The sequence below is a fragment of the Octopus sinensis genome, linkage group LG5 (assembly GCF_006345805.1).
Source record: "Octopus sinensis linkage group LG5, ASM634580v1, whole genome shotgun sequence".
Lineage (NCBI taxonomy): Eukaryota > Metazoa > Mollusca > Cephalopoda > Octopoda > Octopodidae > Octopus > Octopus sinensis.
Window position 1 is genome coordinate 43,185,562 of NC_043001.1, and position 17,359 is coordinate 43,202,920.

The following is a 17,359-nucleotide window of genomic DNA, read 5'->3' on the forward strand; positions in this document are numbered from 1 at the left end:
TGTAATGCCTGCGATAGTCGAGGAATTACTGTATGTATGTATATATACATATGTGTGTGTGTGTGTGTGTGTGTGTGTGTGTAAATTAGTAGTATAAGATATGGATTCAGAGAATTGCACGGCTATCACAGAAAGCCTCATTTATGGACTCAGCTAAAAGTTCACTTACTAATCTAATACTGAGAAATATAATGTAGAGTGCCCATGCAACTAAAATCCAGAAGATTCAATCAATAAAATTATTTCATGAGGTGTACATATACCATAAAATTATTAATGCAAACATGAAAGCATAATTTCTTCAACACTGAAATTAATTCTACATGTAGAAGGTTGCGAAACAGTGGTTATCTTAAAGATGATTAAATAAATGTATAATCACCTCTCATACCTCGTGACTTTTATGGTTTTTCGGCCACTTTAAACTATTGTAAATTTCTACTAATAGCCAATTTATAAGTGGATGTTTCACATTGTGTTTTTTAAAGATGAAACATTGGCTCTGTTGAAGTCATTTCTATACCTAATCATTATATTTTGTAGTAGGGATTCTGAATGAGAGGCAAAGATGGCCATGCAAAAGTTTCCAGCCATCTCACATAAACCAATCAAGATAGTGTTTTAAAACAGAAAAATGCCTATAATGAAAATTTATTACATAATATTCATTTCAAGAAATTACTGTACATTGTTTATATTTCATGTGGCTTCCCTTAAATTGAATAATTGTTTCAATGTGCCTGGGAAGAGTTGCATGCAAATCCTTCACCATCTTCACATGTATGGGATACCATTCTCTATGGCTGAGCTCCACAACTCTTCATGGATTCTTCTCATGAACACTTCTCTTAAGTTCTGTCCACATTTGCTCGATGATATTTTAAGTCACGGCTCTGAGCTGGCCAATCTTTCAATATGGTAACATCTTCATCAGCCAGACACTGTTATGTTGCACATGACCTGTGGCGAGAATTTGTCAGAATACTTCCAGATACCAAAAACTTCTGCACAGCCATTTTTGGTGGTCGTCTCACATCTTTCCCTCTCGTTCAGAACCTCTACTACAAAATATAATGATTAGGTATGGAAATGACTCCAAAAGGGCCAATGGTTCATCTGTAAAAAATGCAATGCAAAGCATCCACTTATAAATTGGCAATTAGTAGAAATTTCCAAAAGTTAAAGTGGCCAAAGACAGACGTAAACACACCAGCATCGGTTGTCAAGTGATGTTGGGGGGGACAAACACAGACACACACATATATACATATATACGACGGGCTTCTTTCAGTTTCTGTCTACCAAATCCACTCACAAGGCTTTGGTTGGCCCTAGGATATAGTAGAAGACACTTGTCCAAGGTGCCACGCAATGGAACTGAATCCATAACCATGTGGTTGGTAAGCAAGCTACTTACCACACAGCCACTTCTGATATTTTATATATATATATATATATTACACACACACATATACATTTATATATATATATATATATATATATATATATACACACATATATATATACATATATACACACACATATATATACACACATATATATATACACATATATATACGCATATATACACACATATATTGATACATATATTTACATGAAGCACAAAATACAGATTGTAAATAAAGAAAATATACATAATGAAAAATTATGTAATGTCTTTTCTTGACAGCTGTTTCAAGAAGCTCAGAATTATATAATAACCAGAATTCACAAGCGATATGTGTATAATGTCATAGGTATGCAACCAGTGACAACTTCAGACAAAGTTATTACAATAAGAATGGCCTCCTTTGGGGCTGTTCTTCTTATCTTGCCTCTTACATACCTCCTCCATCTCACTATTTCCATCTACTCTCTCTCTCTCTTCTATTTGAACCTTTATATTTGTAAGCACTATCAGATGATTTGCATTTTCCAGTTTTCCCTTGAAAAGGGAGGCTAGACTCACTGCAATAATCTCATCTGGACTTGTCTTTGGTTGCATATCTATAACATTATGCACATACCGCTTGTGAATGATAGTTATTACATAACTCTAGACCTCTTGAAACAACTGTCAAGACATTACATAATTTATATATATATATTTCTTCTTTATTTTATACTCTGTTATTTTGTGCTCCACATATATGTATCAAGCCTAACTGTATTTATCTATCTATCTTTAAGCCTGTGTTTGTCCTCCACCACCACTTGACAACTGGTGTTGGTGTTTTTACCTCGCCATAACTAAGCAGTTAGGCAAAAGAGACCAATAGAATAAGTAACAAGCTTAAAAAATAAAAAAAGCATTGGTGTTGATTCGTTCAACTAAAATTTCTTCAAGGTGGTGTGGCCCAGCATAGCCACAGTCTAATGACTGAAACAAGTAGAAGATAAAAGATAAAATATATGGTCATATTATGTGAAGAAAGACTTCCATCAATTAAAAAGTATTACTTACATAAAAAGTTCTTAAATAAACACGATGACACAAACCTATGAAAGGATTGATATCTATGTGGTTTGTTTCTTTGTATATTTCTGCTTTGAAGAGGCACAGACAACACCTCAAATGCTGAAAAATTCATTCAACCATCTGCAAGCAATCTTAAAATGATAAAATAGAAAGCCCAAATATAAAGATTGCAGTCCCTAAAGTTTATAGGCACTTTAGAGATATCCCTTACTTTACTCTGTCACCCATGCTACATCCAATAAAATATATAACATCAATAACTGTAGCAACATCTAAGACAATGGGAAGCTACAACTCTTTGGAGAAAAACAATCTGGTATAGACAACAAACATCTGTTGGATGCTAAATCATGATTAGCCCCTAGATGATAAAGCATAGTATGTCATCTTTATTGATTTAACATCTGTTTTTCTACGATTGCAGAGAGAGGTCTACAATGCAACAGGTTTCCATTCATGACAAATTTGTATTATCCCCTTTATGAAACCCAAAGCTCTTGCATATGATTTCATTCACCTACTTCCAACCAGATTTTCTATTTTCTTTCTCTGCTTTACAATCATTTTTGGCAATATTTTACCAATTTTTTATTTAAATTATCCTATCTAATGCCAAAGATATGACATGATGAATCAATGATATTAATTATTTAAAACAGAAAAACAATAACAAAAATTGTAAACCTTCTGCGTATCTTCAGCCTGTTTCAGAAAATGATGAGGAAAGCACTAACCAAAATTTCAAGCTGGGTCTGATAACTTCCCAAATTTTCCTTGAAAGAACCATTCTCAAGATAGCCATAAAATTTTCAGTTATGATTTTAACTGGACTGGTTGGCTACTAATTTATTTTTCAACTGATACTTTATATTTGATGTCTGAAATAATTAATTTGGAAATCATTTTAAACATAAGTATAGAAAATAAACAGAAAATATTATTACACAGTGAAAAAAAATTTAAATATATGAATAGCAAATTTCAAAAGTAATAAAATTATAATTACATTATAGACATAGATATTTCTTGATATAATGTCAATAATCTACTCATGATTATTCTATATGCTGATATTCTATATCATTCATTCTTTATTTCTTTATAGTCATTAAATTTATATACTATAAGTTACACAAACACTACTTCCAAACAATAGCATAAAAAATTTATATTGTCACTCCATCTCACATATAAGATACCTCTGTCTTTGTCTATATAAGGCATTTTTTTATTTGTCTATACATCTTTTTTTGTTATTGTTTATAAATCAGGATGTGTATTAAGCAACATTTATCTCTAAATATTAACAGCATTGAAGTGTGACTTAGATTAAAAATGATCAGCCTCAGAGAATCTCAATTGATTCTAACAAAAATAATTTAATTTAGCAGAAGTAACAGGTAGCAAGAATGATTAGTTTTAGGAAGCTCTACCAGTTTTGAAATTAAATGACTAAGTTACCATAATTACAATCTTAATGAATTTTGTGGCAAAATGCTACATATAAGAAAGCAGTAGGAAAATAATAATAAATTCAAAATAAAAATTATTGTAGTTCAAAAGATATTAAAGTAACATACCTTGTAGTTGCAGGCCAAATCATCAAATGTCATTCCATGAGAATCTGCTCCCTGATCAACTAATAACTTACAAATTTCTGGGTATTTACGACCATTAGCGACAAGAAAAGGAGTATGTCCAGCAAAATTTTGAATGTCAATGGAAGCTTTATTCTCTAGCAATAATTTTATAATGTCTTCATTTTTGTTTTCAACAGCAAAGAATAAAGGTGTCCGGCCACTCTTGTAATCCTTTTATTTTATAAAAAGAAGAAAGGAAGAAAAAGAAGCAAAATTAATTAAACAATGAAATTGCTTCCTATACACATCCTACAAAATAAGCAAAGTACATTGAAGCTTTTAACTTTTAAAGAGAGAGAGAGAAAGAGAGTGTGTGTGTGTGTGTGTGTGTCCACCACTGAAACGCTTGATAAATGCTGATTTGTTTACATTATCATAACTTAGCAGTTTCATAAAAGTCACCAGTAGAATAAGTACCGGACTTTAAAAAATAAGTACTGGAGTTAATTTGTTTGGCTAAATCCTTCAAAGCAAAGCAATGCACCAGCATGGAAGCAGTCCAATGACTGAAACAAGTAAAAGATACAAAATAAGAAAATTGAATTCTGTATTGATGCTATGCCTTGCAGTTAATAGAAACACAGTACAGCAATGCTAACTTAATACAAACTTTCACTTGACAGGCTTGTATTCAAATGATCTGATCAGCTGAGGGGAGGAACCTTTCAAATAAATTAATGAAGTCATTGGGCTGCAGCAATGTTGGAGTGACATGTTCAAGGGATGTAGTCAATCATATCAAACCAGTATATATTTCAGCATAGTACATATTTTATTGATCTCTATTATGTTGAACTGTTCAGTAACAATGCATAGAGGAACACAATATAAACAATGCCAATTTTTAAACCAGTGAATATATAAAAACAGATACTCACACATGCACGTGTGTGTGTAAAGACAAACTTTTGCAGTTTCCATCTACTCATAAGCTAATGTCATTGGTCAATCCAAAGCAATAGTTGATATTTACTTTTCACTAATTTATCTTCGTTAAAGTGAAAAAAAAAACAATATTTTTATTGATTCAGAACTATTAGTGCCAAATTGCAAATTCTAGTCTGAAAATTCAAGAGTCTACATTTCTGTGCAGTTCTTTTGGTTTTGGGGGTTAGATTTCAAATATTAAAAATAAGTAATAAATGTTATGCATCATCTTATTTACAAAGGACAGATAAGATAATAGCGATATACTCTTATCTATCAATGATATTGCATAAGGATTTACTTCCCTAATGTTATCAATGTCAAATTTCGTTACAATTACAAATCGTTAAGCAAAATGCATGCAACATATATATTGAAAACACAGGGATTTTAAAGTTGTAATTAAAAAATGCCATATGATATAATTCACACTGACATTTAAAAGAAAGTAAAAAATGAAAATATTTTTTTTCTCTTACTCTCAATGACAAATAAACTTATGACCAACTCATTTTTTTATCTGTTTGTTTTGTTCCTTAGAAACTCAAGACAAAATTGGAGCAAAAAGCTGCACCTTATCACAAATAAATCTACTTTCTGATTGTTTCATAAGTGAATGCTAACAAATTCCTATGTTTCTGTGACTTACATTGTGAAATAATGCCTGATTAACTATTCCAAACATTGTTTAAAAGTAAGCTTCCAGGTCAAGAAAACATGATATAGCATTTAGAACCTTTATAAAACAAGTGAGTTTATCTCACATCTCACCGTTTTAGCCAAAAGAGAGGACAGGATTGATCTCTTCAGGAATATATATACTTTTCCATGACTATTGATATTCTAATCATTTTTACAAAATTTTGATAACACCTTTATTCGTTATGCATCTCATAAAAATGATTCCATCTTCTCCAGTTGATCAACATCAATAGGCTTCATCTCCAGGGGATTTATGAAGATATTTATTTCAAGTTTTCTTTTATAATGAATTAGTAATATATATAATTATGAAAATAAAAAAATTAAAGAATTTATGAAATACTCGAAGATATCCCTATCCAAAGTACAAATAAAACAGCACACAACCAGAGAAACATCAGAAGTTTATATTTTATAAGAAATCATCATCATCATCATCATCGTTTAACGTCCGCTTTCCATGATGATGATGATGCTTTCTTATAAAATATAAACTTCTGATGTTTCTCTGGTTGTGTGCTGTTTTATTTGTACTTTGGATAGGGGAATAAGAAATATTCATATAAAAATCTGAGACTAAATTTTTTTTTTTACACAGATACAAGTTTTAGTTAAAACTTAATTTTTTTCTCAAATTAACTTTTCCATATTACAAAGGTTTAGGTAGTTTCTGAAATTTGATCATTGATATAAGGTTTTACTTCTCACTACTGTTTCTATTCTTAGCAGTTGAATTGTGAAGTAAAAGGATTAGATGTTAGCAACAATACACAACAAAATAGTTGTAGTTCTATTCAAATACACTGTACTGCAAAGTGTATGTTAATACAGTATGAATAAAAAAAACTATAACCATGACTATCAAGAGAGTATGACCTGGTAATCCTTTGGCCCTTTTATTATCTGACTCAGTGGAACATTGAGGATGAGACAGCTGGAAGGAGAGGAGGCTATACCAGCACTAGGCTGATATTCATTATCAGCTGAGTAGAATGGATCATCGTGAAATGACATACTTTGCTGAAGGATATAATAAGCTGCCCAGCCTATGATCAAATCCATAATTTAATGACCAAAATCAAAACCACTAGGCCACATGCTTTAACTAAAATGTTAAATAGAGGTTTGATATCCTTGAAAAATATTTTAACAAGTACAACCTAAATGCTTTACAAATTAAAGCTCATTTTACAAAGAGCAGAATAAACCTACTTGTAGATTATAAGTTTAAAATTTACCACAAATATTGCATGTAACTTTAGTTAAACATTACTAAAAACAATCAAAGGAGCTGAAAACAGTATTTCTGCTTCACAGACAGAGGTTATTGTCAGAATAAGATTCTAATTATAAAATACTTGAAAATCAAAATAAGAAAGGAATAAGTAAGAAACTATTTCAAATTAATAATTAAGATTAGAATTTATAATAGATAATGGCATAAAAATATGGAAATTCAAAAAATTCACAAGAGAAAAGGAAAAGCATTTTAGATTACCTTACTATCTGGATCAGCCCCAGCTTTTAAAAGTTTCCTGACCATTTCAATGTTCTGCTTTTGGACAGATGTATGCAGGGGTGTTAAACCTGTATATAAATTTTTTAAAATTAGTGAGGTTGATATGTCAAATAAAAATTGTTAAAAATATATAATAAACACTGTATTGCCAAAAATAAAATTTTAAAAGTTTAAAAAAAAAACATTTCTGTGTCATCTGATAACTTTATAATGCATAACTAACATTACATTACTAGCTGGAAATCTTGTTTAGTATTTTGATTAAATGTATATTCTCTTAAATATCAAATCTTTATATATAAAATTGAAGCTGTGTGTGTGAGACTCTGTCTCCTCCGATTTAGATTCCTAACTACTCCCACATTTTGCGGTGCAGTTTAACCAAAAGTGGGTATCTTATAGTCGTCATTCATATCGAGCCCTTCTGTGTATTAGCACGCGTCTAAAAAATTTACCATCATTTTTCCGCATTTTTAATGATTTTTGCTCGGGTTATATAAGGGAAGTAACTCTCTAAAAATGCTTATATAGTTATTTCCCTTACAAACCCGAGCAACACCGGGTGATACTGCTAGTTTATATATATTACTACAATAGTATATTACTTACTCACCTTTTGTATAAGCAAGGGAAGTGACTCAAATAGAGTAAGAAGCAAACAGGAGATAGTTATGGCATAAATGGTGACAAAGGTGTCAGCAGTTGCATTGATGTTGAAAATGGTGAATGGAGAGAAAGGTGGGAAGAGAAAGAGACAGAATAATGGAATTGATGAAGAGAGAAAGACAGAGATAAAGATGATTCTATATAGTTGGAACCACGGATGCTTATCATTCTATTTCTTAGTTTGAACAATATGCAGGTTCCCATACTACTGCAATAACACTAAATGAATATTTTTTATATAGATTGCTTTAGATTTCAACTCCAAAAGTAGATAGGTAATGGCTCAGTAGTAAAGTATAAGGTTTTATAACTTTGGATGCTATATTTTATCTTTTACTTGTTTCAGTCGTGAGACTGTGGTCATGCTGGGGCACCACCTTGAATTTTTTTAGCCAAATGAATCAACTCCAGTACTTATTTTTTTTAAAATCCTGGTATTCTATCAGTTGTTTTTTTCTTTTTTTGCTGAACCGCAAGTTATGGGGACACAAACACATCAACACTGATTGACAACTAGATGCAAAGACACACACATAAAGATATATATATATATGTATGTATATATATGAGTGGACAAACAAAAGCACTCAACACAGTTATTTGGAGTTACATGTATTGTTCAAAACAGTTTGATTCAGAGTCTGTGCTATTTCAAGTTTTGAAGCCCCTAACATAGCCTCTCCTAAAGCCGGTGGAAATCTGAATGAGTGGGGAGGTACAGAAAGTTCAAGATGGCTACCAGTAGATGGGCTGCAATTGGTCAAGGAAGGTCACATGAGGTCACAGTATTGCTAAGAAATTGACAGCAGTTACATGAGGAAAAGGAGTTTCTTGGTCATGTGGTTGGACAGAAAATTGGTGGCAACAGTGCATCCAGGTGTAGGGTCAATGGGGCATGTAGGTATATGAGCTTGTGTGCACGAGTACATGTGCAATATGTGAGTGTATGGATGTGTTTATGTATGTAGGCTCTGTTAGAGGCTTCGAAGCTTGAAGTAGCATAGAATCCAAATCAAACTGTTTTGAACTACATATATATATATATATATATATATATATATATATATACACATATATATACACGATGAGCTTTTTCAGTTTCCATCTACCAAATCCACTCACAAGGCTTTGGGGACTGAACCTGGAACCATGTGGTTGAGAAGCTAGCTTATTACCATACCGCCAAGCCTATGTTGAAGCTTCATTTGCAACTATGTTCTTCACTGGCTTTGAAGACTAAAGTTGTAATGAGTTTAGAAACTAAGCCATCTGTCAAGTACAGTGTAATTACTTTCAATAAACACTTTGTTCTTTTAAGAATTGCACAAAACAATTTGCCTGAAGATAAATCCTACAGGAAACTGAGTGATATCCAGGGCAAATAAAGATTTACAAAATCTTTATTTTTTCACAACAAACTTTTGAATAGATCTAAATTTTCTCCAAATATTAATTCAGCTAAAATACTATTGTGCGAGCTTTTCAATATTCTAGATTTCTTTTAAAACTACAACAAACTAAATTCTGATTAAATATAAAATAAAGAAAGAATTAAAATAATTATTAGTAGTATACCTAGAATATTGCAATGGTTAAGTATAACAGTTACTAATTAACCAGTGACATTACAGAGTACAATAATAGTTTCTGACCTAGGCACAAGGATAGAAAGTTGGTGGTCATTTAAATTGATTGCAGTTTTTGACTGGTACTATGTTTTATCAACCCTGGAAGGGTGAAAGGTGAAACTGATCTCAGTGGGATTTGAACTCAGAACATAAAGGGCCAGAACCATTAAGTATTTTGTCCAGTGCTCTAATGATTCTGACAATCCACTGTCCACATTTCAGTGTTTAATAGTATTTCTTTATTTACATCAGTTACATTCAACTTACATACTACTTGCACATGGTTATGAATAGGAAGAAAATTCAGCTTTAAAATCATTGGCCTCAAACCTTCATTCAGAACCACTTAAGTTAATATATCATTTTAAAAAATGTATAATTATGAACCTTGAAATATACTCCTAAGAACAGGGCTTAATTTAATGACACCAGAAAGTTTTGAACAACAATAATGAAACAAAACAAAAAACATGAGATTTTATTGTTTGTTAAATGAATGTTGGTATCTATTAAATTTAGTTAAAGGTACAAACATAAACTCATATTTTAATTTTAATATAGAAATGACAAACATTTGTTTTCTTTTAATGAATTCAACTTTTTCAATCAATTGGTTTATAACTAAATGCTTTTTAGTTCTTTAAAATAATTAGTGCCCTGTCTTTCTTTAAAATTTGTTACATCCTTCAAAGTTTTACTTTATAAAAAAAATCAGTTTTAATTTTTAGATCAGAATTTAGGGTGCTTTTTTTTTGTATGAAGATAAAGACATAAGCACTAATTTCTTTTATAATAAAATTGCAGCTGATTTATAAAGGTACCTAACATAATGACACATTTTACATCTAACATACAGAACAGAAAATGAAATTGCATTTAATCCAGAAACACTTACCTTCATAATTATGGGAATCTAAATTTGGTTTACAATTTTCCATAGAAGAACATGTCTTTAGTATAACATCAAAGCATTCAAAGTGTGAATAGGAAACTGCTAAATGAACAGCAGAATTTCCTTTGCCATCAGACAAGTTCATGTCAGCACCCATCTTTATTAACTTCCTCACACCCTTACTATAATTCATTTTCACACATAAATGCAAAGGAGTCTGCCAAAAATTAATGAAAACAAATTATTTTAAAGAATACACATCTCATGATAGGATATCCCTATCTGCTGGAGGGGATGTGCCCATCAACAGTGTCTGTTAATGAAGTATTTAAGTGAAAAATATTAATAAATAAAAAGTTATATGAATTATCCACAAGGAAAAAAACAAAGATGTCTGTTAGGGAATATGTATATTTTTAATGTATGTAGTTGATTATGTGAAGGTGCATGGCTTAGTGGTTAGGGTATTCAGCTCATGATCATACAGTTGTGAGTTCAATTCTCAGCAATGCATTATATCCTTGAGCAAGACCCATTAGTACCTGTATTTCAAAGGGTCAGCCTTGTCACACTCTGTGTCACACCAAATTTCCCTGAGAACTATATTAAGTGTACACATACCTGTGGAGTGCTAAGCCACTTACATGTTAATTTCACAAGCAGATCAACTGGAACTCTCGTCATCATAACCAGCAGAGTGCCCATTAGTTGGTTATGGTTGAATTGCTGGAATGCCATCTCTCATTATCAACTCATGTTAGATGAAGTGTGAGACATTTTGGCCTCAATGATTCAACACTAATTTATTTGACATCAGATGTTTTGTCCTCGAAATCTTTTGGCTCTGTGAAAATTTTGCTTTTATTCTAGTTGATAACAAACCTGTCATTTGTGTCCCTCTCTCTATCTGTATATATATATTTCTACGCATGCAGTGCCAAAAAGTACTGTTGACAAAAATGCCATCACCAAAACAAGTTTAACCCTTTCGTTACCAACCCAGCTGAAACCGGCTCTGGCTCTGTAGTACAAATGACTTGTTTTCATAAGTTTTGAATTAAAATCTTCCACCAAACCTTAGTCACAATTTATGTTCCTAACACCAGCTTAATGACAACTAGGTTATTTTACTAAATTCTTTGTTATATTTAAAATTAATTGAAAGAAACACAGAGCATCTCAAAATAAATACAGTAACAAAAGGGTTAATGTCCAGTTAGCCATGCCAAATCACCATGATAGATAAGACTGTTGCTTGCAGCTACACAAAATGAGAATTCTTCCCTGCAAGAGCATAGCCATATGTAGAGCATCATGAGAGCAAACCAGAAGCTAAAACCAAAACATCCTCTGGCAACAATTCCTACTAAGTTTTTTTTAACTGGGATTAAAATAAAAACAAATTCCTTTATACAAATGTATTTTTGTTAGAAACATATTAGAGAAAATAGAGGGATGATATATCATTTTATAATGAATATTCATCATCATTTATATTATTTTGTTCTTTGTTTCACTATTGAAAGCTTATCAAACAGTTTATTATTTAAAATTTATTTCATTCAAGATGAGAAACTAATCAGAACTAGACAGCCTTGCAAACTTTCTTTTCATTTCTGACATTGCTTTTGTTTCTCATATTTTTAAGACTAGTCTCATCATGTTTTATTTCATAACTATCACTCTTCCTCTGACTGACTTTCACATGGAGCCATTATCCAACAAGCCATTCCTTAACTTTTGCAGGTCCCCTTCTGTCATTATCTTCCTACTATACAGCAATCAGCATGCTTTTCATAATATATCAACAGATCTTCAATATTATTTTATCTTGAATAGACATTGAAAATCCGTAAACAACCCTAAAATAATATAAAGTCACTACAATTTTTTGCTAATATATCAATATAGGCCAATCATTCAACAAGATAAGACTCAAGTCTATGGTCATCTGTATTTTGTATTCTATATTGAATTAGAAACACAAATGGTTACTATGGTAAAAAAAAATTAAGAAAAAATACTTACAAACTTCTTTTTATTAAAGCGATCAACAGTTTTCCCCGCTTGTTGAATCAGCTTGCAGAAAGATCCAATTGATGCTAGATTCTTGTGTGCAACAGCTATATGTAGCGGCCTACAGAGAAGGAAGCATTTCAAAATCTAATATTATTTTTAACTCTATTTTATTTTATTTTCATGCCATTAACATTTTACTGTTACTACCCATTTTCACTTCAATTCATTCTTCGGTTTTAAAACCAAATTCAGATAAAATCTCTAGTCATTTTTTATAACCAAGTAATTTTCACACTTATATTCTCCATAAATTTATAGTGTTCCAGTCAGTACTTCATGCAGTATATTATTTACATTGAACTGTTAATATTAGAATTTTATTCATATTAATGGCAAAACTAAACCCACAATAAGGGATTTGTAAACAACCGCATATTTAGTCCAAACAGCACTAACCGGGCAACAAGTCAACAATATAGTAATGTCAAATGATATAGAGGGAGGTTCTCCTAGGGGATTTAGTGTAAGGAAGGTGTCAGAGATTTTTATACACAGGTGGGTGATGGAGCATTTTTTGGCCGATATTGCAATTTGGTGCGAAAAGTTTGGGAGATACTGGTCTAATATATCATCCCATAGCTACCAAAAATCAGATTCACTAGCCTGCCAACCTTTCCAGAGCTCTCTCCCATGCATCCTTTCAAATTTCCATTACTGAAAATGAATTTTATCATTAAAGTTATAATTTCATTTGATTTCATTTGATTAAAAATCACTGCTGGTTCACCACATCAAATATGGTAGTTTTCACTTAACTGTACATGTATGTATTTTAGTTCCTGCTGTTATTTCTGTACCATGGTTTCAGACAAAGATCTTCAGCATAAATTTTTTAGTTATATATGTGTGTGTGTGTCTCCATGTGTATATGAGGAGCTTACTTTCAAATATTTGGTTGATTTCATGATAACCTTTAAAACACGATCTGCAAGCGTCATGTATGTGAAATTCTTTTCATTCAAACTGGTATAGATGCAATATAGATAGTAGGCAAATCTTAGTCTTCCAATCAAAAGCAGATTATTCAAGTTGTCTTAAACAATTACTCAAAAATCATTCCGATGCATATATCTGGTTTTGAAAGTAAGCTCTTCAATGTGTATCAGTGACAGATGCCTGACCAACTTGTGCAAAATTCCCTGTGACTTTTAGTCCTTTAATACCAAAGTGAGTTCAGCCAGTTGATAGAGATTAATACAATAAGTACAAGATAAAGTACTGAGGTTGATATAATCAACTAAAAGTTGAAAAAAATGAAATCAGTAAAAGCAGGAAAGACTAGAAACAGATTTACTTACAAGTCACCATCTTCATCCTGTTTTAGAGCAATTTCGATCTTTTTTCTCAGTTTTTCATCATTGTCAGTTAATAGTTGACTTTGTTCGGATTTGTAAATCAGGATTAACTTTTCTTTATCACCTATATTAAGGAATGACAACTATATTTCCTGAGTATTCTTTTCATCTCCAAAATTAAGTCACAGCAAAGATCTTTGTTATATTGCAAAAATTGATTACTTGTAAAAGATTTCCTTTGTTTACATCTCTCTTTCTCTCTCTCTTTTCAAAGATTCTTTTCCTCATGCTACTGTAGATTTGTTGATTCTTCAAAGTCAAACTTTTTTTTTTTATTCTTAAGTTAATCATGATATAACCTAACTTGAGAATATGCAGTGAAAATTCTACAACAATTTTATTTTCATATATAGCATATAAACATGTACATTTTTTAGAACATTGTCATTTTATAAAATTTTGCTGGCAAATTTTTAAATTAACATAAACAATTATTTACATGAAAGAAAATTACTAGAGAACTTTCATCTAATTCTTCCAAACCTTTCTGTTAAAACTGTATTGAATCCATTTATGAGGATTTTTTTTTTAATCACAGCAACTGGTCACACACTACAAGGCTTAACAGAACCTACTGAAGCAAGTTCTCAACATTAACACAGGCAATGGCAAAGCTAAGGCGTTGGGAAAGCCAAGCGCCCTCACAGACATCTAGGTCCAATTAGCTCGAAACAAACATTCGGTTGTTACTCCTAAACAGTTTGTTGTTTTTTCACTTTCACTTAATCCTCAAAAACATGTGACCTGTTTAGTAAACAAGACATAAGATAAAATTAAGGCCAAACGTCAGCATTCCCTGTCATTGAGGAGAAACACAAGTGCAGAAAAATTCTTTTTCTGAATTCTAAAGAAATCAGGGAGAACATAGAACAGCAATATTCCTGGCCAGAAGAAAAAATAAGAATCCAATTCAACTGGAAACACTAAAGTGTGCAAAACACCTGCTTCTAAATGCTGAAGGTTGGTCACTTCGTTTCCAGGTCATGAAAATGAAAGTATTCACTTCGTCAGAAGTATTTTCTAGGTCAAAGAACGAAAGTGTGCAGAAAGTGAACGTTTTATGAATATTATTAATAGGAATTTTAACCGGATCTAATGTCAACTCGATAAAAACCAGTTTGATTGGCGGTTGTGTAAGACATCTTAAGAGAGCGCATACACCTGTTGTTTCTAGTAAAATACTGCCACAATACCTCTAAATGTAACGCTTACTTCAACCGGAACATGCCTTCTTAAACCAATTCTAAATCTCCAATTAGTAACCGTTCTCTTTTATAATAACGTTTTAAAGTTGGATAGCCATATTTTGCTAATGTTAATTAGGAATGTATATCAATATTTGGTGGATCCAACTTCAATAATATTACATTGGGTGTTTTATATTACCTACCACTCTCTCTCTCTCTCTCCCGTCCACTACTTTACTTTCATTCTGAAAAAAAGCACTTTTGGGTTTAAAAAACACTAACTTTTGGACAAGATAAGTTTTTACATAGGGCCATGGAAACGAGAAAAGCACGTATAAACACAGATATTAGAACGAGCAACTTTCCTCATTTGCACTGGCTGAGACATGTTCACTAGACGAAGGACGGTCGTACCTCAATTTATTTCTGGAGATACTGCTAAAAAGACAGGAAGCTAAAGATTGATATAGTTGATTTACGGGCGGAAGATCGATACACCTGGAGCAATGGTGTGAGTAGAGAAGAGAGCCAGACACTAGGCACACAGAAGACAAATGAAAAAGAAAATAAATGCCCTCTTCAGGTCATATGTGTAGCCAGTTTCGTTAGTTCACTTCGCCCAAGTGGAAGCCGTTGTCACTATTCTGAGATTAAAATGACATGCATACATGTTATCGTTTCTTAAGATACACAAAGAACAATAATATGAAGTAAATAAAGTACTTTTGTACACTACCTGTAACAACAGAGACATTTGTATTGTGGGGTTTAAAAGGTTTGGTTGCCTGAAAAGTCGACTTTATTTTCCTTTTTTTCAGAGGTAAACAACTTTTCGTCCTGTTTTCTAAACTGTTTCGGGAAAACAATCCAATTGTATTCTTTAAATGTTGGCTGTCATCCATTGAGTCAGTGTTAATTTTAAAATCTGGAAAGTGAAACAATCGCGAAAAATTCTCCCTCGATTGATTTGTTGAGTTGACTGCAAACTGGGCCATCAACCGCTTTTTCGTTAAAAGTTCGGACTTCTTGCTGCAGCTATCATCTGAAGACACATTCGACAAAATACTAGACTTCCTCGTTCTATTATCGTTTAGTATGTTTAGAATTTCATCTATTTTTACTTTTTTCACTTTATACATTTTTGAATCGTTGGAGGTACGCTTAACAATCAGTAGAGAATCAACATTATCGGGGTGGATCTTCATCATACTATCCTTATTCAGATAGGGCAAATTTGAATCGTTAGTCGTATCGGTCTCGATCGGTAAAGTTAAGTCAGACTTCGATGTAGTTAGTGGAATACTGGTGGAAAGTACAAAAGGACAAGTTTTGTTAGCTTCAGATATTAGTATGTGCGGCTGATATTGATACTGAGATTTGGTATTGAACACGGATTATTCGAAGTAACAGTTGGTTGTAAATAACTGCTTACCATCGACTTCCCCGATGGTAAATTAGCAAACGAAGACATTTCCTTTGCATATCCATCGTTCAAATTTAGAGGGGGGTATATTGGTAAATCTATTTGCTGCTTAACATTTTCACTTTGATATGAAGTTCCGCTTAAAAGACTTGCCAACACTTCAACAGCTATAGAATGTGATTCATCTGATTCGTCTATGTTTACATTTCCACAACTCTTATTCAACGGTTTTAATTCACAATTTCGAGACACAACATCCATTTTACTTGTTTCAATCGTAATTCAATTTATAACATTCAAAACAATCCTGGATTTTGTTTTCATTAAGAATAACTCATACCTTCATTTTTTCCACTGTTTTTAAAATTAATTCGGGACATATTTAATATAAAATGTCATCTTAAAATCATTGCTTAACCATATAAACGTAATACGTTGCCATATTTCTGGATTGTGAATAAGTGAAACAGAAAAGAAGGAAAAAAAAAAAAAAAAACGAAACTAATACAAGTTTTCCTTCCTACTTCTAATGTGACCAACCAATGAAGTTTTTTTCTAGTATGGGTGGGTTTCACAATTGCGGCAAAACGTCACCACGTATTATCTATTACGACAAAGGAAATCTGTTTCGGGGGGGAAAAGTTTTTTTCTCTGTGTTATTTGTAATTTTTGTTGTTACTTTTTACAGCAACGTAAATAGAACACAGTCGATGGAATATATTTTTATTCGTAAAAGTATATTTTATGAATTATATCAATGGAATTTTTTAATCAACTATACATTTCACAATTACGATCTAACGAAGATCTACTCGAAATAGAGACTAAACCTCCTTCAAGTCATATCATACTGTCTTAAAAG

At 31.9% G+C, this 17,359-nt stretch overlaps 1 protein-coding gene across 5 annotated transcripts; it reads right to left on the bottom strand.

Annotated features, from left to right (window-relative positions):
- Positions 1-633: 633 nt before the first annotated feature.
- On the bottom strand, positions 634-17,141 carry LOC115211588 (B-cell lymphoma 3 protein). Of its 5 annotated transcripts, none has more exons than XR_004999414.1 (8): positions 15,811-17,141; positions 13,831-13,951; positions 12,482-12,590; positions 10,457-10,670; positions 7,247-7,335; positions 4,060-4,290; positions 3,214-3,357; positions 634-1,116 (listed from the first exon to the last, which is right to left on the bottom strand). XR_004999414.1 is itself a non-coding variant. In XM_036503352.1 (7 exons), exons 1-7 carry the CDS (start codon positions 16,280-16,282, stop codon positions 3,301-3,303), a joined length of 1,293 nt encoding a protein of 430 aa, XP_036359245.1. In that variant the 5' UTR covers positions 16,283-17,138; the 3' UTR covers positions 2,849-3,300. The 5 variants fall into 5 exon arrangements, 1 of the variants encoding a protein (XP_036359245.1); XR_004999415.1 differs by having other exon boundaries at positions 634-1,061; positions 15,811-17,140; XR_004999413.1 differs by having other exon boundaries at positions 634-1,061; positions 3,164-3,357; positions 15,811-17,138.
- Positions 17,142-17,359: the final 218 nt, after the last annotated feature.